At 40.6% G+C, this 22,520-nt stretch overlaps 1 protein-coding gene across 4 annotated transcripts in view; it reads left to right on the forward strand.

Moving 5' to 3' along the window:
- RELN (reelin) overlaps positions 1-22,520 on the forward strand; it is a 311,282-nt gene that overhangs the window by 123,181 nt on the left and 165,581 nt on the right. For all 4 annotated transcript variants that reach the window (XM_083701222.1, XM_083701221.1, XM_083701223.1 and 1 more), the window contains 4 exons: positions 6,617-6,649; positions 8,301-8,379; positions 18,019-18,115; positions 19,318-19,369. In XM_083701222.1, the coding sequence (XP_083557348.1) occupies positions 6,617-6,649; positions 8,301-8,379; positions 18,019-18,115; positions 19,318-19,369 (261 nt within the window). The remainder of the gene's footprint in view (positions 1-6,616; positions 6,650-8,300; positions 8,380-18,018; positions 18,116-19,317; positions 19,370-22,520) is intronic.

Below are 22,520 nucleotides of genomic sequence, written 5' to 3' on the forward strand. Positions count from 1 at the left end.
TTTCCCATCAATCGATATAATCTTAAAAGGTTGTAAATTCTGCACGTCCATAAAATTCCTGCTCTTTGTATATTGTATAAAGTCTACTTTTTTTATTAATCCAAATAAGAATCTTCTATTTTGTTAAGAGTAGACAAAAGCAAAGGGATGTGTGACACTCAGTGTGGCAATCTTCATGTATTTATAATCAGGATTGTGTCAGGTTTAAAGGGGAGGGGAAGACAGTTTATTTCAGAGCTAGGAGAACAACAAATGACTCAAGGCGGGGTGTGTGGGGTGTGACCCAAAGGTACCCCTGATGCTGTTGCGGTCGCTGCCTATCTTTTTAAAGTCAGTTTCTTTTAGGGCAGGAAGCAAGCTGTGGAGATGCTTAAAAAAAGGGAAAAAAGAACTGGTCAACAACTTTTGCACAGGGCACCACATGGGAAGAAGGATCTGTTGGCTCTTTTCCAAGGAGAACAAAGGGGCAAAGAGAGGAGAGGAGCCCTGCTTGTGGGCAAGAGGAGGAACTGAGGGTTTCATTTGTGGAGAAAGAGAAGCAGAGCCTCGCTGATTCTCCAAAGCCTAGAAAACATAGCAGACAAGGCTGCGGCAAAGGTTGCCAACAAGCCAGGGGAAAAAGCAGCTTGACCTGCTCTTGCACAGATGGTTTAATATGCAGAAATCAACATAATAGTGCTCATTTGATTATCTAATTAATCGTTTTGATTAAATGTTAGCACTGATTTCTTTTCCCAATAGACCGAGTTTCAGAAAAGGTTCACTTGTCACACCATTGTTATGGTTGCCCACCCCAATTACATTCCTCTATTCACTTTTTATAAAAATTGCACCTCATTCTACTACTTATTCTCCAGGAAGACGCTTTAACTCCTTCCAGATATTGGAGTAGTTGATATTCCTCTATGGACCGACTTTATATCCCTATTCCCAATTGCTATTAAATGGAATACAACCAAAGCAGAACCACTTATTCAACAAATATCAGAGCCATCCAAAATGTTTCCTAAGTCCACAGGAACGAATAGACTCCATTTGCTCTAAGTTTTAAAAGCTCCACTTAAAAGGTATCTAATAAAACACTCCGTTTCCAAAAGAGGTCACTAGATGGCCTATGAATTGTCACAGCAGCAGAAGTCAATTTAAAATTCAGCTAATGAAGTTCACTACAGGAGTGGTTAAGTCCATAGATCATGTTGTCAATGTTGCTTTAATTATTTGCTGCATTTGTTCATCACTTTTATCTATGTATTTTCTAATAAAAGCAACTTACAAATATTTAAAATACCAAATGGCTTTGTCAGAGGGCAAATGGGCAAATTTAGCAGGGGATCCAATACTTTTCCCTCTCGCTGTACTCTCACTGCTCCTGGGTGCCTTCATTTGACAGCATGCTATTAGCCGAAGCACAGCTATGGTAAGGTTATCAGATTTTTTGCTATGAATCCGGGGACACTTGTTTGCAATGTACATGTGAATGCTGATAAAGCTGTAAATCCGGGGAGTGTCCCTGGGAAAAAGGGACATCTGGTAACCTTACTCTTTGGGAAAATATCAAAGAGAGACAAAGAGAATGGCTCTTTCTCTTTTTTGCCTTTCTGAAGCAGGTTCTTCAGAGGCAGAAGACCTTCATGACACCCCAGTTAAAAGCAACTCCAAATTAGTTTACAACCATGATCCAGAGAACTACTCCAAGTGAACCCAAGATCTTAATTCTATGCATATTCCTTATTGGGCGGGGGGAGAATTCTGTAATATTTTGCTAAATATTCCAAAAATGTATGCAAAGGAAACATGAACAGAGGGAAGCATTGCTAAGAATAATTGTATCTCTTCCTCTTTAATAAGCATTGATTTGCGCTATTTAGATTTAAATTTGAGCACTGAGCAAACCAAACATGCCTCCCTTGGTGGGCTTTCTTGCCTTTTTAAAGCTGGAAAAATGGAAGAGATGATGAAGAAAGGTAATCAGTGACCCGGAGTGTAAAGAAATACATGTGCTGAGTTCCAGAGCCCCATGCACAGAGGCTTCCCATTCTTAGGTATGAAAGAGAATTATCCGCCTGCTCTGTGGGATGTGGGAAGCGCTCAGTGCGCACAGTGAGTGCTTCTTCTCATAGGCAAGAGAGGGAAAGTGCCCCTGCAGGCAATCATTCCAAGTCACTTGTTCTCTTGCATGTGGAGACTTTGCAACCTGAGTTATGAATCCATACCACCAGAGCAGCTGTTCTGATTGTTGCCTCATTCGATTGCCAGGAGTAAGTCGCCAGCTCCTCTTTCTCGTTCCGTTTGATATATTTTAGGTTGCTGTTAGGTACATCACTGTGTATACAAGGACACAAATCTTGCAACTAAAAGCATGTATCAATAAATGTAACTTGTTTCTAAATTACATATGGTATCCACACCATTCTTCAATATTCCTTTTAAGCAATCTTTTAAGAGCCATTGATTTCAGCAGAACACACTTCTAAGTCACATATGCTTGACAATGGAAACTTGCTTCAGAATTCATAGGAGAATTCCCATGAAAGAAAATTTGATTCTTAACCCACAAGTCACCCAATTCTCCCCTTTGGCTCGAGAGCTGAAGACTCAACTTGGGCAGTGAGCTGCACCCAGGAAAAGACCTGGTTTGGATGCAGAAGGTCTTTCTCCAGCCCAGTAGGCTACTGCAGGAGGAAAAGGAAGGATGTAGAGCTTCAAAAGATTGCCAGGGTGTGGGGAAAGAAGAGGGAAACCAGTAAGGGAAGACAGACATCAGGGGAGCAGGTGGCTGCAGTTTGCCTGTTTTCTTCCCAGGTATCCAGCTGCCATCACCTCACCTTCTCCAGCAAGAGATCATAACTGAGCTCTACTGGCTACCTCTGCCTTTCAAATTAGCCATCTTGCTTCCTGGTGAGTGCTGACAATTGTGCTGAATATCATGGGGAGAGATGAAGACAAATCTCCAAAAAGAGGAGGAAACCCCTAAGAACATTAGAAGAACCTCACTAGATCAGATGAAAGCGCTGTCTATTCCAGCACTGCGTTCTCACAGGGCCAACCAGATGTCTGTGGGAAGCCCACAAGCAAGTACTGTGATAAGAACCTGTTTGCTCATGTGTGCCTCGCCGTCACTTCCTGGAGGAGCCTGTCCCCTTGGGAAATTCTGCAATTCTAGATCTCACCCTCACCTTGGCTCCATAGGGCAAGGTTGCAGATTTGATCTTCTACATTGCAGAGGGTTGGAGTAGATGATCCTCAGGCTCCCTTCCGACTCTACGATTCTATATATTCCTAAAATAAAAGTATAGGGCACAATCCAACTAAATTTAGGGACTTTTTATCTCTGTTGATTTTAAGGAGTATTAAACATCTGATCTCTCTCACTAAAGTCTCTGATTTTACTTGTAAGCCACTTGGAGAGGTGTTTGGGTTGTTTTTTTTTAAATCAAGTGGCTTATAAATCTTTTAATTAAACAAATGGGTTTGAAAATGCCTCAACTTTGGCTAAATTGTAGCTCATAATTATAATTTTGGGTTGGTAAGATTCTAAACTTGAAAATACTTTGAAAAGTGCTACACTCTATTTTATATGATGCTCCAGGTGTTTGACATTTTTGGACCTTAATTACAATATGTGAAGGTCAAAACTTCACCCTGGTGCAATAAAATATAAATTGTAATAAAGAAATTATTCCGGGGGATATAAAAGTATGTTCATCACTCGTTTAATGGTAACTTCACAGTTCCTCTATAATTTCTCAGATGAAGGATTAGAATTTAAAATTAGCTTAAAGGTACTTGAGGCAAAGAATCCCTAAGCTTTTTCAGACACTCTAGAAATTTGGGAAATGAAATGCCCTTAACATTAATTTTTTATGGGTGAGAAGTTAAGAACTGTCTTTTGTTAGGCATTTAATACTTGCTTAACCTTACAAATAATTTATTTCAAAAGCAAAAGGTAAGTAACTCATGCATGCTGAATTATTTCCCCACTCCTTATAAAATACATTTCTAGTTCCTATGAATCCTAATAAAAATGTGTGCAAAATTATTGCCAACAGAACAAAAAACAGTGCAGGGCAATCCATACATTTCTGTGCAACATGCTGGCAGGTATAGGGCTGCCTGTGCCTAACTTCATGTGTTATTACTGGATGGCTCAAATAAAAGTTTTGGGGCTAGTTCACAAATGCAGCTGAGTGTATTTATTAAAACTTTAACAAACTATTTTTCAGGGCAGTTGCCCCCACAAGGCATCGTACAAAGTGATGTCAAAATAAGCATAACAAATATACAAATTTCCAAGTTGAAATCCACATTACAACCCCTTAAAATAAGCAGCAAAACATCATCAGGACATATCGATTAATAAAAGGCAGATAGAAATAAACAAGCCTGAAAGAAATCATTAGGAACAAGGCCACATGTAGTGGTTTGGGGGTGAGGCATTCCATAAGTTATAGACCTTGTTGCTAGTAGCCATCAACCTAGCAATCCGCGTTGATGAACCAGAGAGCAATATCTGTGCTGTTATGGTCTACTGGGGACCCAGGTTCAAACTCAAACTGAGCTATGAAGCTCACTAGGTGAACGTGGATCAGTCACCTCTACTTCCAAGGGCTGCTCTGAGATAAAATGGATATGAGGAAAAACATATACTCCCCCCACCCTTAGAAAAAAATGTGTCCTCCTTGAAGAAAAGGTAACCTAATATAAATAATAAATAAATATCACTTGATGTTGCCGTCATTCTACAATACACATGCATGTGCAAAAGCCAAATTTCTGTCCATCAGCCTAAAAATATTGGAAAATATTGGATTACAAATATTTGGAAAATACTGGATTACAAAAAATTGGAGAAATATTGTTATTATTATTAGTTAACAATTGACATATTTATAACTGGCCACAGGAAATAAGTATTATGGGAGGGAATATGTACAAATGAAGCTTTATGCAAATGTAGACGGGAGCCAATTCTGTTGTTGGCGTCCGTCTCTCTCAGGGGACAAAGGAATGGGTGTGCCTTTGAGGTTAAAGTCAAACTGCTGGAGAGCTACAGGGACTGAGATTTGTGGTGGCTTTTAGTGCCTGGAGACAGACAGTCAGGTCATATATCCACAGCAGTGACTAGAGAAGGAAAGACCGCCGGGAGGAGCACAGAGAAAATAAATGTCATGGTGCACCTGCAGCAGCACAACCGGACGCGTTCATCTGCCCCAGCTGCAACAAAACATGTCTCTCCTCCCTGGAAGAGAGGGGAGTGGTTGTGGGCGGGAGCCCGAGCTCCGCCCCTAGCAGGGGGCGGTAGCCCCCTGTCTCCCCCACTCACCTGGCTGGCGCCCACGCCCATCGGCAGGCACCCAACCAGGTGCCTCCGAGGGGGCGTGTTCAGCAGCCTATGTGCTGCAGCGCCAGCCGCTCCTCGGCCTCATTCTCCTCTCCATCGTCTTGTCGTGAGTCACCCACCCTCCACTCCCTTCAAGCTCAGGGTCTTAGTTCCTTGGCCTTGCTATGGACCTTAGGTTGGTCGCCCTGGTTGTCTAGAGGGCCTGGTAGGAATTTTTCCATTTGACATTAGGCTTTTTGGTTTCTTCGCCTACCTCGTAGCAATCGTCACAACTTTCGTGGTATTGGTGGGTAGGTTAGGCATTGGAATAATGTGTTGTGGTGTGTCGAAGAGCTAGGTGTGGCCATCGCCTATGCCTTCAATTTTTGGGTATTCCGTTAAAGGAATCCGGCGGTCGTGTACTCTGTCCGATGCCTGCTTGGCGGGAGGCCATGGCACGACTCGCGGTGACATCAGGGGAGAGCCTATAGTTGGATTAGCATCAACAGGCTCCACCTACTGGTGAATAAACCCCCTTGTTTTAGACATCCAATGCCTAAGCCAATACCTTATCACTGCTGTAATCAATAAAGTTGTGGCCTTTTCTTGCCCATTAACCTTATATCACGTGTCCTTGTGTATTCATTCCACATTGCGGGGGTCGGGTCCTCGAACCACAACATGTCTCTCCTGTATCGGTCTCTACAGCCAGGCAACACATGTGATCAGCCTCCTCCATTTGAGGCCAGTAGAAAAAAGACAGTCACGGAACCAAGAAATTGCACAAAACAAATGAAATACCGTGAAAATCCCTGAAATGCGAAGTAATCAACTAGAAATATTATCTTGTGGAAATAAACTAAATCATAAAAATCAAACAGTTTAAGGAAAAAAATAGAAAAACCTAAAATTGAACAAAGCCTTAACGGGATGCCGGCTACAAACCTCTTTTCACTGAACTGTTCAGTTTCCTCAGAAGGAAATAGAAAAATCATAAACCTTAAATGACCAAAATTCAAAAAAGGGGGTAGAACTCCCAAAAAGTATTTGAGGAGCTATGTTATATTTAATGTGTTCTTTGAAGGCTTTTATTTCCTTTAATATTGTTGTCCTTCATACCAAAAGTTTGTTGCTTGAAGACCACTTTGCGAAAAATGAAAACAAGATGGCAATGTGATGTTTGTTTAGCATGTGAGAAGAGCAAGATACATATGATATGCAGCATTATAACATTTATATCATTTTAATCTTCTGCCTTATTGAAATAGAATGGTGTTTTCTTCTTTCTTTTTGCAGCTCCAACAGAAGCTCCCTTATATCCCCTTTTAGGTATGTCAGTAGAGTTACTATTGCTTTTTCCGGTTGCCGTGTTATGTTATTGTATTTGGATTTTTTGCTTTGCAAAAAAAAAAAAAAATGATTGCAAAGCAATCATGAAACTGCAGCTTTGAAAGAGTTCAGATATAAATCAGACTTGAATGAGAAATGAATATACTTAGTTCTACTCTGCCCTCCCATTGCCATTTGCTTATTAGATTTCAAATTGTTGCATCCTAAATATATAATATCTCAAATCTCTTGTCCTCAGGTGCACAGAACAAGCTCTGAGAAAGCAGCAAGGGAGATGTTACTGTATTTCTAGATTAATCCCAGATTAGACTGAAAATCATAACTGAATCTTTTCCAGCTCATTTTGGATCCCCTAAATGCTTAGTAAAATAGCTGACAGATGAACCTAACAGATGTCTCTCTGTCTCTTATAAATATGTTTGAGCTCATTTGTTTATTACATTAGCCTTTTGCAGACATTAGTATTCTATCTCTGGCGGGGTGGTGGGTATGTTTTTGTCAGTTGGCTCCACCCCCGAGCATGTCGGATGTTCTCATATTAGATGTCAGATCTGCACAGGGTCTGGGCATGTGGACCTAAAATATGTGCTCTGCATGCTTCATTTTTGCAGTGTGGAGACTGCAAGATATACTCATTGGGTCTGACTCCTATATGAACTCTGACACCCAAGGCAAGGATGTTGGATAAACAATGCATCAGTGCCAGCAAAGACAATCATAATCCCCTCTCCCTTTTAGATAATATATACATTTCACTGACCACTATAGATATTAATATATGTGAAGAGTCCGTGAGTATTAGAAACATAAAACAAGTATCAAGCAATTTGATAAATTCCTTCACCAGTAGTTCAAAACTTGAGAAATTAACGGTTGGACCAGTGTTTCCCAAACTTGGGTCCCCAGCTGTTTTTGAACTACACTTCCCATCATCCCTGACCACTGACCCTGCTAGCTAGGGATGTGGTCCAGAAACAGCTGGAGACCCAAGTTTGGGAAATACTGGGTTGGACCCTGGCTCACAAAGTAGGAGGGAGATGAGTGGAGAACATGAGAATGAAACCACTACCAGCTAATGTTTTTTAAAACAAGTGGAGGCCTTTGACATTATTTATATCAGGCACAGGCAAACTTGGCCCTCCACATGTTTTGGGACTACAACTCCCATCATCCCTAGCTAACAGGGCCAGTGGTCAGGGATGATGGGAATTGTAGTGCCAAAACATCTGGAGAGCCGAGTTTGCCTATGCCTGATTTATATTCTGTGGGATATGTATTCCACATGTGACAGAAGTAGGAGAAGTAGGAACATAGGAAACTGCCTTAGACCAAGTCATGTGGTTGGTTATGCTAGCTCAGCATATCTACAATGATTGGCCATTGCTCTCCAGGGTTTCAGACAGAAGTCTTTCCTAGGTATACCTGGAGCTGCCAAGGACTGAAGCTTAGACCTTTTGCATGAAAATTGTGATCCCTACCACTGTGCAAGAAGATCCAAAAAATTAAAAGCGAAAGCAGGACATTTAGGACACCAAATCATATTTTCAGAAAGACGAGCGAGAAAGAGATTTCATTTGTTCATTTGATTTTCAAATTATGCTGGGAATTCTTTTCTGTGTTTCATTTTCAGCTGAAATGCACAGCGAAAGCATAATATTACGAGATGACTTTGATTCTTATCAGCTACAAGGACTGAATCCTGCTATGTGGTAAGTTTTGCTTCATTTTCACATTTTTACACATATAGTATCATCTTTCCCCCACTCTATTTTAATTGCGACAACAGCAAACCCCCTTCCCCCAACCCTCAAGTAAAGAAGCAACACACTCAGGCCATGGATTTGATTAATTGAATTTCTGAGCTGCTTTCCATTCAGGTGAGTCTCAAAAAGGCTTAAAAGAATAAGAATCAATAGCAGTAAACATAACAGAACATCATAGCTATGACACAAAACACCACAGTTACAATGCCTGGGCCAATAAAACTAATACATTATCATTAATAAATCAACAATAAAACAATTATAGGCAATTATATTCCATAAAACTAGTCTAAACGTCATTATGTTCACCAGCACCTCATCCCATATACTACCTCAATAATTCACTCTGCTTCGTCTATTAAAAGAAGCACCCAGCATGCAAGTGAATTCTGATCCAATAAAAAGCCAAACAGAACTGTTGGTTCCCCTCTGTCTCAAAAGACTGTTGGGCCCCCTGTTAGTCTCACCTGCTCAGTCTGCTGGAGCATGTCTCATCTAGGGTTTGAGATTCAATGGCTGCCCTCACCTTGTTTAGCCAGCCAGTTGAAGCTGTTTCCCAGGGTGTGGCCACTGTCACATGCTGACAACTGGTAGGAGCCACAGGTGAGTGCTGAGTGCAGGGTGGAAGACGAAAGGTGGATGAACTACTGCAGAAGAAGCATGACACCAGGCACGCCATACACCCCATAAACAGAACGATACTATAGCAAACTCATAGATGTCTCATAGAAGTGTGTTTGTGGAAAGCAGTCCAACTTCCACCCAGGCTGTCATCCTCCAAACTCAAGCTTTCACCAAGAGATTTGAATAAACTCCGCACACCTTTCCCCAGGAATCCTCACTCTCACTGGAGAGCACCACTTTTCATCTCCCATAAAAGGTAGCAATACAGACAGACAGATGTATGAGATGTTCAGCAGTTGGCAGCAGATACACCCTAACACTCTTCCCAGTGCTTCTGCTCTAGAAGAGCTGCAAGAGAATCGGGTGAGCAGATGGTCCCAGTTACCTCTCCCTCATCCCCATGCTCATACTGCTTGGTTAGACAGTCAATGTCTTATCCTTCTCATGCTCCATTAGCATCTTCTCTGCCATCGTCTCCTTTCTTCAGCTGCTCACACTTGGATGAGAGCCTTTGTGCTATCAACATTTGTGGATTATAATGCAAGGCTGCAATCCTGCACAGTTCTAGGAAGACAATTACCATCGATTTAACTGAAACGCATGCACCTGTAATTTCACAAACTAACATCCTCACACCTTAGCGCAAATTCTACATAATACCCCTTTAGAGTTGTCACAAGTACACACTGTGAGTTGCACAGGTCATACGTTGGTGTTCAACCTGAAATTCAGGCTGTTGTATCATTTATACCACCAGATTTGTTATTTCTACCCAAGGTATACACATACAGTGGTTTATTGGCATCTTAGAGGCCTGCAATACCTTCAGGGACTCCTTTTATCTTGATGGTTTTTCTATCATGCAAGGAGTAGCATACTCTCTCTGAAAGTAATAAATGCAGTGAAACAGTGGTTGCGAAACTAGCCTCTGGGTCTCTTTAGGTTACTCACACCGAGGAAATTTGAAGTGTCTCTTGCAGGGAGTCTTCTGTCTTTATCAGTGGGGAAAGAGGCATTCTAAGACAGCATTTATATATACATTGACTGGTGAGGTTCAGATTGCGGCCAACTCTGCGTTTGCTGCTACACTCAGTTTGCTCTCAAGGGGCTTAGTGTTGTTTGCAAGATGTAGTATGCAACCAACAGAGGAACTGTATAAGGAGGACCCTTGAAACCACCCCATACTTTCTTGGTAAACTTCCCCAGACTTTGGAAGTCCCTTTCTAGAGAAGTTAGACTTACTCACTCCTTGTTGTCCTTCCTCTGGCAAGTGTTCCAACAGGCTTTTGGGAGCTGACTGCTTTTATTGAAATGGCTGGTGCCGTGCTGTTTTTATTGTAATTATTTGTATAGCTTTAAAAGATTTTTTATTGTGTGTGTAGATATATATATCCCAGCCCAGGACTTAAGTCACCCAAAGCCTCCTTAGATGGAAAACTCTAAGCTAGAGTCTTTTGGGGGCTGCACCCCTCAACCAGAGCCACTACCCTCACACTCACAGACCCTCCACCTGGCAAAGGCATCCACATACCTGGCTGTACTTAAGCGATGCAAGGCTTTTTATTACCCTTGTTCATTCCACAGTGGGCCAGGGAGGACTCAGCTGGGCTGCAGACCTTGTTGGATCAAGTTGTCAGTTTGGAGCTGTCCAATGTCCTGCTGCTGATCTTATCTACTAATTAATGGCACCCAACCCCACCCTCCTGTCTGCACTCCTCTGCCCAATCAGTTTCTTACCAGGCAGGTGGGTTGCCCCAAGTCCTGTGCATAATATTTTTGAGCTCTAATGGGCTTTTCCAATCCTTTCTTCTCGAAATTTTGTATGACATGATTTGTTCATATCCTCAAAGCTTGGGGATTTATATTTCAAATTTAGATGGGCTTAGCTTTGTCTTTTGGAAAGTGGGTTCTTCCTGTTGCTGTATATTTGTTCAGAATATTATGTTCTTGGACCTCAAAGAAAATGCTTGCCTTCAAGGCTCCAGAGAACTTGGTTTTGGAAATGGACTGTTGTGCTTAGAATCTTATCATATATCAGGTCAAGAACATTTTAGCAATCTCTCATTTTCTTTTCTGTTTTGAAGTGATCCAACTTCCTAAGTTTCAACTTATGAATCTGCACATTTACATCTGCTTAGTCACTTAAGGGCTTGTATCCAAGTCGTAAGGGTTGTATCCAATGCTAGTCTCACCTAGAGCAGATTCATTAAAATTAATAGCCATGGCTAACTTTAGTCCATTAATTTCTGTGTGTATCCTCTGAGTATAACTTAGATACAAGCTTTAAAGTCCACCCCTCCCCCTGCAAAATATGTCATGCTACTGGTAACTGGATATTTTTGTTTTATGCAAGGAAATTAGGCACTTTCAAAAGGAAAGCCTAATTGGGGTGGCAGTACGCTATTTGATTCTTGGGAGTAAGCTCCATTGAGTTCAAAGGTCTTACTTCTGAGATGCATAGAATTGAGCTGCAAATAACTCTTTAGTAACATCAGGCATGCACACAAAAATAATTGAAGCCATTTCTGTATTTGAGATGAAGAATATCTGAGGTGAGCAGTAAAGGAAATTAAGAGAATTGCTTACAAACACATTTTCTGTAAAATGACACTACAGATAGTGTCAAGAGGATGTGAACCTGGTTGCTGGAAGTTCTCTTTCTTTTTCATTTGATGCCCTAATGATGCTACTAATATTTTACTGGCATGACTTCTTCAACTTTTTATTTCTTAAATTTGTGTGTGTGTGTGTGTGTGTGTGTGTGACCAGCTCTAAGCCATTTAATTTTCGAAGCAATACATTTCAAAGTCGACATGAAGGCTTGGAATCAGGATTTGCTCAAAGCTGTTCATGATTTTATAAAGAAAATAATCCTAAAGGAGATGAAAGATGATAAAAAGAGATGTTCCAGCTAGCCAGAGCTCTTCACAGTATTTCCTAAACCAGATTATAGAGAAGTAGTAGCTGAACAGCAAAGCCACTTGATATGCATAGAGTTTGAGAAATTAAAAAGAGGGAAAAGGCCTAATAAGGTCATCCAGATTAACCTGTAGCCAGTGATGCATCCCCTGTTCTGTATTTACAGAGAATGCAGCCTAAGCACACATTTGTATACTAGCTTGCATTTTAAGCTCAGTTTGGGGAAAGGAAGAGTTAAGATTGAGAGAATTAAATTGATGGTGGCAGTCAAGCTTAAAAGGGATATCAGGCTAGCTGCCATTGAGCAAGTACCAGAAAAAATAGCTACTTGTATGAGATTAGCAAGAATCAGTATTAAATCTTTTAAGTTTCCCCCCAGTGCAAACTTGATGATAGGGGTTGTCAAGTGTAGGTTGTCAGCCAGGTTGAATGTGGCACCCATAGTTGTCCATAACTTTCCCTCTTGTCCTTTTCTTCCTTTGTGGAGTGGACAATTGGGAAGACAAGACAGATGTAGAGCAGAGAAGGCATGATCTGAGGGGACATGATGAAGCAACCTTGCTAAAGCTAAGCATGACTGGGTCTGGTTAGTGTCTGGATGGGGGGGCTACCTGAGAACCCCATGCATATCAGTTTGAATTCCATGATTGAAGGAAGGTGAGATATCAATGTAAGAGTGAGGCTCCGGTTTCACTTTGCCTGCTTAATCTCATCATCCTGGTTCAGATATCACAAAGAAGAAGGGGAAGAAAAGAGGCCAACTCACTTAGGCCACCTTGTATTCCACGACAGAAGAAAGGTGGGATATAAAAGTAAGAAAGAAAATAAATAAATAACTTCCCCACTTCTTTTTTAAAAAATGCAACACATTCTCCCAAGCTGCTTTCACAGAGCATCTATTTAAAAGCTGACATTTGAGAGACCCAAGGCACAAAGTTTGCAGCATTCTAGGTGAACCTTAGTATATGGCTACCAGGGCATGTTCGGTGGGCAGGCCTATTCCAATTGTTAATTCCTCACAATAACACAGTACTGAGATTGTGTTATAAATGACTCTGGGCACACTCCTGAAGTCCTACCCATTTTCCTGTTCTTTGAAGGGGATTGCAAACACAGTGATTTCCCTTAGGGTTTGAAATTAGCAGGGCACCAGGCGCATTTTGTGCCTAAAGATTCATCATTTGTGAGTGCCTCGAAAAGCCTGGGTGCCATTTTTTGCACCTGGCTGACACTCAAGGATTACTCAAATGTATGTGCTTTGAAGTCTGTGTTAAGGATAGACAATATGTGAAGGAGTTTAACAATAAAGAGAAGAGTGTTTTGAAAACTGAAGTATGGTACCAAGATTTTTATTGTAAACACCAAATTAAACATGTATTAACAATTTCTGATAAAAATGTTATATTAGCAGTGTGTCACTTATGTGAATGGCGTATTAGTTCATGCTTATCAAAATAATAAATAAAAAGTTTTGTTAACCCTGCCCCCAAATGGTGACTAGACATTCTGTTTAGGTGCCCACAACCCAGGTCCCAGTAGCCATTTGGCTCCTAGCTTTTCTATCCCAATTTCTAACACTGATTTCCCTATTGCATGCATGAAGAGTTCCCTTTTCCCCCACAGGAGTCATTATACTTAAAGGGACCCAAAACAATATGCTACATTAATAGTTTACCATTTTCAAGGAAAAACACCTGAAAAAACACAACCCAGTCATCAAGTATTCTGCCCATTAGGACTCCTCAGGCTATAGGGATTGGGAAATAGACAGCCCTAACCATTTTGCTGACCTAACAACCAGCAATTCTTGTCAAAAAGTTATCTTGGAGAATAAGGACCCCTAGCTAGTAATTGATAGAATACAGAGCTAACTTCTTGTGATTTAACAAGCGTTTAAATCCCCCCCTCCCAAAAAAAACCATTTGGGTTAAGGAAAGCACATTTCCTTAACGGGCAGTCATTTTAATAACAGCACATCTACAATCTCATGTTCATGGGCAGCCTTTTGGCAGCCTAGCCTTCTATTTAGTCCATCTGTTGCAATGGCATCATGCCTGTTTATGAATTGAGTAAGTCTTTTGTAGCACTCCAGGTGCCTAGCAACTGTTGTACAAATACTTCAGCAAGGGATTGTTGCATTTTAAAAAAAATGTCTAGCATTAGATGTTCTTGCTAGGTACTTTTTAGGAAGTCAAGAATGTCCTCCAATTTGAATTCTCAGTTCAGTAGAAATATATATAACAAAACGTTGGCAGGACGTTCTTGTAAATAAGACAGAAAACAAAAGCCAATCAGTTAGCTACACCCAAACTTGTCACTGTTTTGGATTATTGTCATCAAGTTAATCCTTTCATTGCACCCACTCCCCTGGTGGATCTGCCGGCTAAAAAGTGAACAAATATGTCGTACAGAAGAGTAGTTCTATCATACAGGTCTTTGGGAAACGATCTGCAATAAACAAAAATATTTCTAAAAACTCTCAAATCAATCTATGTGACAGCAGCCTTATAACAGCGGTCTGTGCAGAAACCTAAGCACATTATTGCATGTATTACTGTTGAGCCAAAGGTGTGTTTTCTGTTTATCCTTAGGCAAGATTCATTAGCCAAGAGGAAAGGCTGCCAAATACCCAACAAGATTTGTAATGCTTTGCTGCTTTGGTACAGATGGAAAAGGATTGCATGCCCATTACTTATGTAAACAAGAAATACACATAACTGGGTATATTTGTGCTGGGATCACGTTGATCAATTCAAGACTTGACTTTAATTACCAAAACACAAATCAGAATCTACAGAATACAAACATGAGGGGGGAAGCTGGAAGGGAAGAGTGAAAGAGAAACTGGGGGATGAGGGCACATAACCTGCCTTAGGACATCACATGTGTCTAAGGGATGTCCCATAATAAGGCAGATGTTATACATTTAGTTTGTGATGGGCATGTAACAGGTTGTGGGACTCAAGCACAGCTCCACACAATGTGTACGTGTACACACAGAGATGCTGTACAAGGGGAACTGATTGCTGATATTCCTTTTGGAGTGGGGGGTCAGTCTGCGTCCCCTCCCAGAACCCGCAATCCTGTATCTATGAAAGCAGAATGTAGAAGGGGAAAGCAGTCAAACCAGTTCCTTTTTCAAGATAATGGCTTTGGCTGGCTAGTTAAGTGCCACAATTTAGCTTAAGTTGCTCTATGCCATAGAACATATGAATGGGCCTTTCCCCCAACCCTCCCTTAGCTGCTATATAGGAGAACAGTATGTAGAGCTAGATGTGTGAGAGTTGGAAGCTGAAAGGTGGAGGCTGGAGGCTAGAGTACGTTTCCGAGCACAATTCAAAGTGTTGGTGCTGACCTTTAAAGCGCTAAACGGCCTCGGTCCAGTATATCTGAAGGAGCGTCTCCACCCCCATCGTTCAGCCCGGACACTGAGATCCAGTGCCGAGGGCCTTCTGGCGGTTCCCTCACTGCGAGAGGCCAAGTTACAGGGAACCAGGCAGAGGGCCTTCTCGGTAGTGGCGCCCACCCTGTGGAACGCCCTCCCATCAGATGTCAAAGCGAGAAACAACTACCTGACATTCAGAAGACATCTGAAGGCAGCCCTGTTCAGGGAAGTTTTTAATATGTGACATTTTAGTGTATTTTTCATCTTTGTTGGAAGCCGCCCAGAGTGGCTGGGGAAACCCAGCCAGATGGGCGGGGTACAAATAATAAATTATTATTATTATTATTATTATTATTATTATTATTATTATTGGCTGAAGACGCAGGGAAAGGTCTTGCTTGTGCTTGGCTTTGGAACTCTCCTGGGAACCTAAAGGGGAAGTAAGGGAGTGTTAATGCTGTGATAGCCTCCTTCTTATGTTCAGGCTGTGTATAAGTGTGTGTGTGTGTGCACGCGCGCGTGCATATAAATCCTAAAGCCATCACAATCTCTGCTTACCATCACTCCAAGGCAGGGGTCTGCAACCTTTAAGACAAAAAGAGCCACTTGGACCTGTTTCCGAAGAAAAAAAACCTGGGAGCCGCAAAACTCGTCATTATAAAAATAACTTTTTTTGTCACTTTTTTATTATTTCTTTGATTGACCCCTCAGAATTACTCCTCCTCATAGAAATAAACGTTAAATAAACAAGTTACCTTTTTTTGTGTGTGTGTTCTTCATTCCCCTTCAAAACAGTGACCAGCGTACATGCCCCCTTTCAATGCAGTGATCAGTGTACATGCCCCTTACAATGTGGCGGGCGGGCGGGAAGGTGATGTCGGGACAGTGCGTGACTAACGTGTTGGTTTGCAAGCCCCCTCCATAGAGGCTGGCCCCTCTCACTGTCCTCAGAGCCTGCTTACCGGTAACCTCCTCTGGCTGATATGCAGACAGACCAGGGAGATTTTGATAGGCGACATTTTCCCAAGCATGGGCAAAATGCACAACCCCTCTTTCCTGCTTCCGCAGGGGAAAGAAAATAAGTCAGAAATCTATTTACATGATGTTTATTTCTGACATTACAGCACTAGAGAAAAACACTTCCTTTCAGTTCAGTTCTTCCAGCAAGTCCGACAAACTTCCTGAACATGCGCAATCGGAAGGTTTCAAGTTACACTCTTCACAAAGACTTATCCAGCCTGTGAACGTCCTGGGAAAATCTTCTTTCCCAGAGATAAGCGCATCATGTGGTGTCAACAATCTGGCTGTCTGCAGCGGTGATGTTTCCATATACAGTGGTGCCTCGCTAGACGAAATTAATCCGTTCCGCGATTCTCTTCGTCTAGCGGTTTTTTCGTCTTGCGAAGCAAGCCCATTGGCAGTTTAGCGGATTAGTGCTAGAGCTGTCAAGCGGCTTCCAGCGATCAGCTGTTAAGCGGCTTATCAGCGGAACAGCTGATAAGCGGCTTAGCAGCTTAGGAAAAGGGCGAAAAAAGCAAAAAAAACCCGCCGGGGGACGCAAGATTTTTTCGTCTTGTGAAGCAACCCCATAGGGAAATTCGTTTTGCGAAGCGCCTCCAAAACGGAAAAACCCTTTCGTCTAGCGGGTTTTTCGTCTTGCGAGGCGTTCGTCTTGCGGGGCACCACTGTACTGACATAACGCACGCACCGCCCCCATGCGACGTCACAGCCAGTACAGCGCCCGCCACAGTGGGGAATGTCGGGGCACACAATGCGCCTCCTCCCCTCGCTAGTATCCGCCCCGGAGCCACGGCAAAGGTGTAAAAGAGCCACATGCGGCTCCGGAGCCGCGGGTTGCAGACCCCTGCTCCAAGGAAAGGAAGCCCTTGGTAAAACCGGAACCCCAGGAGTCTCTCACAACTCAGAGATTGGGGTGGTAACAATAGGTCTACCTCCCTTCTGCATTACAGGGAATGCTGCAAATGCATACTGTGTCATTGCTAATCTGCAAGTGCAAAGCAGCTCTTACTGCGTAGGGGTTTCTAAACAGGTCCATGCTATACAGGTGTTCAACACTGCCCATCACACCTTGGGCGCAAAATAAGTAGCAGAATTAGTCGTTTTGTTTGAATAAAAAATACTATTGGAATCATTTAAATAGTCGAAAGAATGCACTGTTATTGGAGTAAAGAAGTGGTGCTGGGTTAATAATGGGACACTTTAGTCCTCTTGCCATCAGCCCATGGTGATGCCAAGACTCAATTAACTGTTTTCCTCCTACTTACATATACTGTGCTTAGAAATAAAATCTGTTTCAAAGTTATCCTTACTGTAATGCCACATAGTAGCTCTTGCGATATTATATTTGTTATATTTGAAAACTAAAACATGACTGTAGTTGAGGAAACAACCCCACTCACTTGTTTTAAATATTTTGAATTAACATGAGGATGTTTTGTTGGTGGGGAAAGTGGTGCAAGATTAAATGGAGTGTCTTATAGGCAAGCCAAATAACAATTCTGCTTTGGATGGTAATTTGTTCATTAACTTGAGTTTGGGGACTCCTAAACAGACCTTTCCTTCCCAAAGTCAGAATTTTCAAGCCTCTAATTTGCTTTTCAGCATTTTCAACTCGACTGTGTTCTGTTTTCCTGCAGGTTTGAATGTAGTAATTGTGAGGTTGGAGACCAATGTGGTGTAATTATGCATGGCAATGCTGTCACTTTCTGTGAGCCATATGGGCCAAGAGAATTGGTAAGTGCCTGTTTGCGAAATTGACTGATTTGTGGAATTTCAAGTTTTCAATTCAGAAACTGTCAGTTTTCTTTATATGTCACTGTCAACGTTACAGTTGGGGGGGCGCATTCTGGCTCTTTTCCTTAGCCCCCATTGCTTCCTTGTACTTCTCCCCAATGGAATGTACATTGCATTCCAATATACCCTTTCAGATTTATACCTTTATATATTATTGCCTTACATCACAATCCTAACCATTTCTACTCAGAAGTAAGTCTTGTTGAATTCAATAAAGTCTTATTCCCAGAAATGCAACCTTAAGGTTTCAGTCTTAAGCAGCATTGGTGTATTCGGTGCTTTGTTTCAGCATTCAAGCGAAGACAGACTTGCAAAGTGGAATTAATCATCTAAGGTGCTGGCTGCACAGCAAGTGCTGTGCTGGCAGCATCACACGATGACCCATCCAATGGCAGAATATAATGCTCTAAAGAGGAAGGATATATTAGAGGATAAACGAGCACCAGCATGGCTGCTGCTTTCATCGTGCGGGCATTCAAAAATGGAGATACGAACTGTGAAACTTTCTCATTTGAAGTTGCTAACTCCATTAACTATGCAGAATTTAAAATATTATATATATATATTTAAAAGCCTGGATAAAACCCCCAGCCAGTTAATTCTTTCTGGCACAACTGCACGTGACTCTTGATAAATAATGCATGTTCCATATTAATAGGTGCAATGGATAACTTGAGACCGTGAGTCCTGTTAAAAATAACTTTAAAAAATTAATAATAATAAAGGTTGCACATCATTATTTGGATTGCCTAAAATAAAACACTGCTTTAAACTATATTCATGCTCAAAAATAACCACTCCCAAAAACAATAATCTGTTATTTGTTTACTATTTAGAATGCTTAATTTGTAGATAAGATGATAAGGGTGCAAAATCAATTTTAAAATCACATGTTCATTTCATAATTACGACAAAAGCAAAGAATTTATAACTTGCATATGGTAAGATAGCAATAGTTGGAAAAGCAGAAAATAAAATATCTTTCATTTCTGAGCTTGCCGCTGTTGAAAGTAACTGGAACAGAGTCCAAGGCATTAAACTTACAGGGTTCAAAGATTCTCATTTGTATTTCCAAGAAAACTACAATAAACTAATTAGTTTGCTGATTCAATGCAACATTTCTTCTTTTCCCTTCTCCATAGACTACTAATGGCCTTAATACAACCACAGCTTCTGTACTCCAGTTTTCTATTGGTAAGTTCATATATAGTGTCTTCAGTTTAAAAAATATACATTTTAGAAATGAAAAATACATCTCAAGTTTTTAGTCTTTTTTTTTTAAAAAAAAAGTATATCATGAAAAGTTATCAGTAAATTTCCATTTAGTAATTAGTTCAGTGTGTGCTGGAAAAGGAGATATGTCTGAAACTTTGAGAGCGTGAATATCTGCTTTCCTTGATCTCAACCTTGGGTCCCCAGATGTTTTTGGCCTACAACTCCCATCATCCCTGACTACTGGTCCTGTGAGCTAGGGATCATGGGAGTTGTAGGCCAGAAACATCTGGGGGCCCAAGGCAGAGAAACAAACAGTCACCGTTTTAAACATACCTTTTATTTTAGCTCATTATTTTGTATTTATACAGAGGTGTTTAATGAATGCAGAATTACATCATTCATATATATTTAGCCAATACACATTTTAATCTTATCATGTCGCAATACAGCTATGGTCAGACTGAAGTCCTCCTATCATCAAAACTGTGTGGGCAACTAGTTAAACCCTGCTGAGAATTATTGAACATTTGTATGATGCGTTAAACCCTGCTGAGAATTACTGCACATTTGTATGATGTATTAAGCAAAGAAGGCAAGTGTTGACTTGTGGTTTTTGACAGGCATAGAAAAGTATTAATTTTTTGAAGACATGATTCAATTAAATGTGTGCTGGAGGAAAACGTTTTAGTGTATAGATAACTCAATAAGACCAAAGAAGCAATGTTGACTGTTTCCTCTGTGGAATTCTAGAAATGTATTTCTAAATTAAATTCTCATTTTAACAAGTAATTCTTCTAGCAGGGTATACCTCAGTAGAGTTGTGATTAAACTGTGGAGATACTTGCTGGAAATGAAAACTATCAATTAGATTGACACTGGGGTGCTTCTCCTCTACTTTGAATTAAATCTAGATGCCAGAAGGTTCCAAAAATGTGTAATCCGTTTACATTGACTTATTTAATCAGACATTTAAATATTACTTTAATATCACTTGGAATACCACTTGTAATTAGTAAGGCAGCTGTGATAAGGTCAGTTGTGATATTGGCATATCTCAGTCACAATACGTTGCTTTCTGCTCACCACTGATCTTGTTCATTGTGATACTCATGTGCCTGAGAAAAGAAAGTCTGCTTTCCATCTGTCCAGTGTGCACCAGCCATAGAGTGCAAAATATAATAGAAAGTGGGCTTTTATATGAGCTAAGTAATAATGTGAGAAATGCATTCCACCAAAACATTCAGCACTGGAATCAGTTGTGCCTAATTTAAAAAGTCATAATGGTGATTGCTCCAAGCACATTAAAACTTAGTTAGATTTAGGTCTGCCCTCATCCACCTTTAAACAAATGTTGCCCATGAAAATACTTAGGCTAGAATAAATCACAGACACTCAACAATACAAACAAATGAATATTTTACTCATAAGAGTTTCAAAAGCAAGTTTCCATCCATTGGCAGTAAAAAGAGAAAAGAAAAATAATGTTCCAAATGACTTAAAAAGAAAGAACTTGGTTTCCTTACAAAAAAGATCATGTAATCTTTGGTTAGCAAAAATGCAGGCTGTAAAACATGTGTGCCAATAACTGCATATTACAACAAGACAGAGAGATTGACTCAAAGTCACCCACTGAGCTCATGGCTAAGTAGGGATTTGTTAGTCCTAGTCAAACACTAAACACCAACACCAACATTGCAATATATTATTGCAGGTAGGAATGGATGGAAGTACTGTATCAATTTTCTTTCTTTTACTTATTCGAGTTTCCAATAAGTTCAGGTTTTGTTTTTTTTAAATCCTCATGAAAATTGATCAGCATTTTAGTGCATATTTCTTCTGATACACACATTGGCCTAAAAGAAGGCAATTTGTATGTTCCTTTCATTCTTATGCACACTTCCCCCTAAAATGCCAATTTTTTTGGTTGAAGAATTGCATCACAACATTCAGAGAAATACGAATTTTGAAGGATAGTTACATTTAAGTTTGTGTTGTCGTTTCGGGAAATAAACGTTAGGTAGGTTCGTGTTAAAATGTGAAGCAAACAGAATTTCTCCCCCACCCATACAAGTACCAAACTCTCATATGCAGGGTAGCTGAGGGTAAAGAAAATAAATACTCACTTTGCCCAGGGTGGGAGTGAGAAATGATCACTGTAATATCAGGGAGGATCAAAGAAAGGGACACGGTTCAAAGAGATGAAGATGTGAAAAGAGGGGAAGGAAGTTAGAAGCTTTTAATATGTTCAAGGTGTGTGGTTTTTTTAAAAAAAAAATATGTGTGGGAGCATTAAAATAGTCAAACTGCCAGGAGCAGTGTAAAGTCATATAGTCCAGTAACAGGTACTTCAAGCGACTGCTGGTTGTGCAGTTGAGCTCTAACACTTTCTATCTGCTTGTTGCAAAGCTGTAATATATCTTACATTGTGCCAGCAACAGACTGCACATTGAACACCCTATGCAACAACTTAATACACATCTTTCATCCAGATCCTTTTCATTGCCAAAACACCAGGCATGAATCAAGTAATTTGAGTTAGAGGAAAGGATAATGACTAAGGATTTAAGCAAAAATGGCCCAGATTTCATGCTAAATCCCAAAGCTCCTTAGATCATGCATATGAAAGGATAATTTCCCTGAGAAAATTTCATTAAATGCATTTTCAAGTAGTACCACATGTTCAATAGATCCTGGGCTCTGCTAAATACAAGCATCCAAAATATTGAGCTGCTAATAGTTTGTTGCTATTTTATTTAGCTGGTGAACAATTATTCCTGTCAGTTGAGTTTAGGGTGAACTTACTGATGCAAGAAACTATTATTATCCCTAAAGAGTACAGCAGATAACATCTACAACATATAACAGCCTTTGCAGATTCACACTAAGATGCTGGATGTGCATGTTTCCTCTGAATTAGTGATGGTTTTTCTTAACTCAGAACTGAAATGGTTCTTTCTTACTGACTGCCCTAGTGCCAAATCATTTCTAGCCATTTCACATTTCCCTCCTCATATGCTGCTACATTTCAGCAAGACTAAATGCTCTGAGTTACTATAATGTGCAATGGGAGTACTCCTAATTAAGATATTTAAAGGCAGCACCTTAGGGATCTTTTCAGCAAAAAAATTTA

The sequence above is a fragment of the Podarcis gaigeae genome (assembly GCF_964106915.1).
Source record: "Podarcis gaigeae genome assembly, chromosome: 10".
In the NCBI taxonomy this organism is placed as follows: Eukaryota; Metazoa; Chordata; class Lepidosauria; order Squamata; family Lacertidae; genus Podarcis; species Podarcis gaigeae.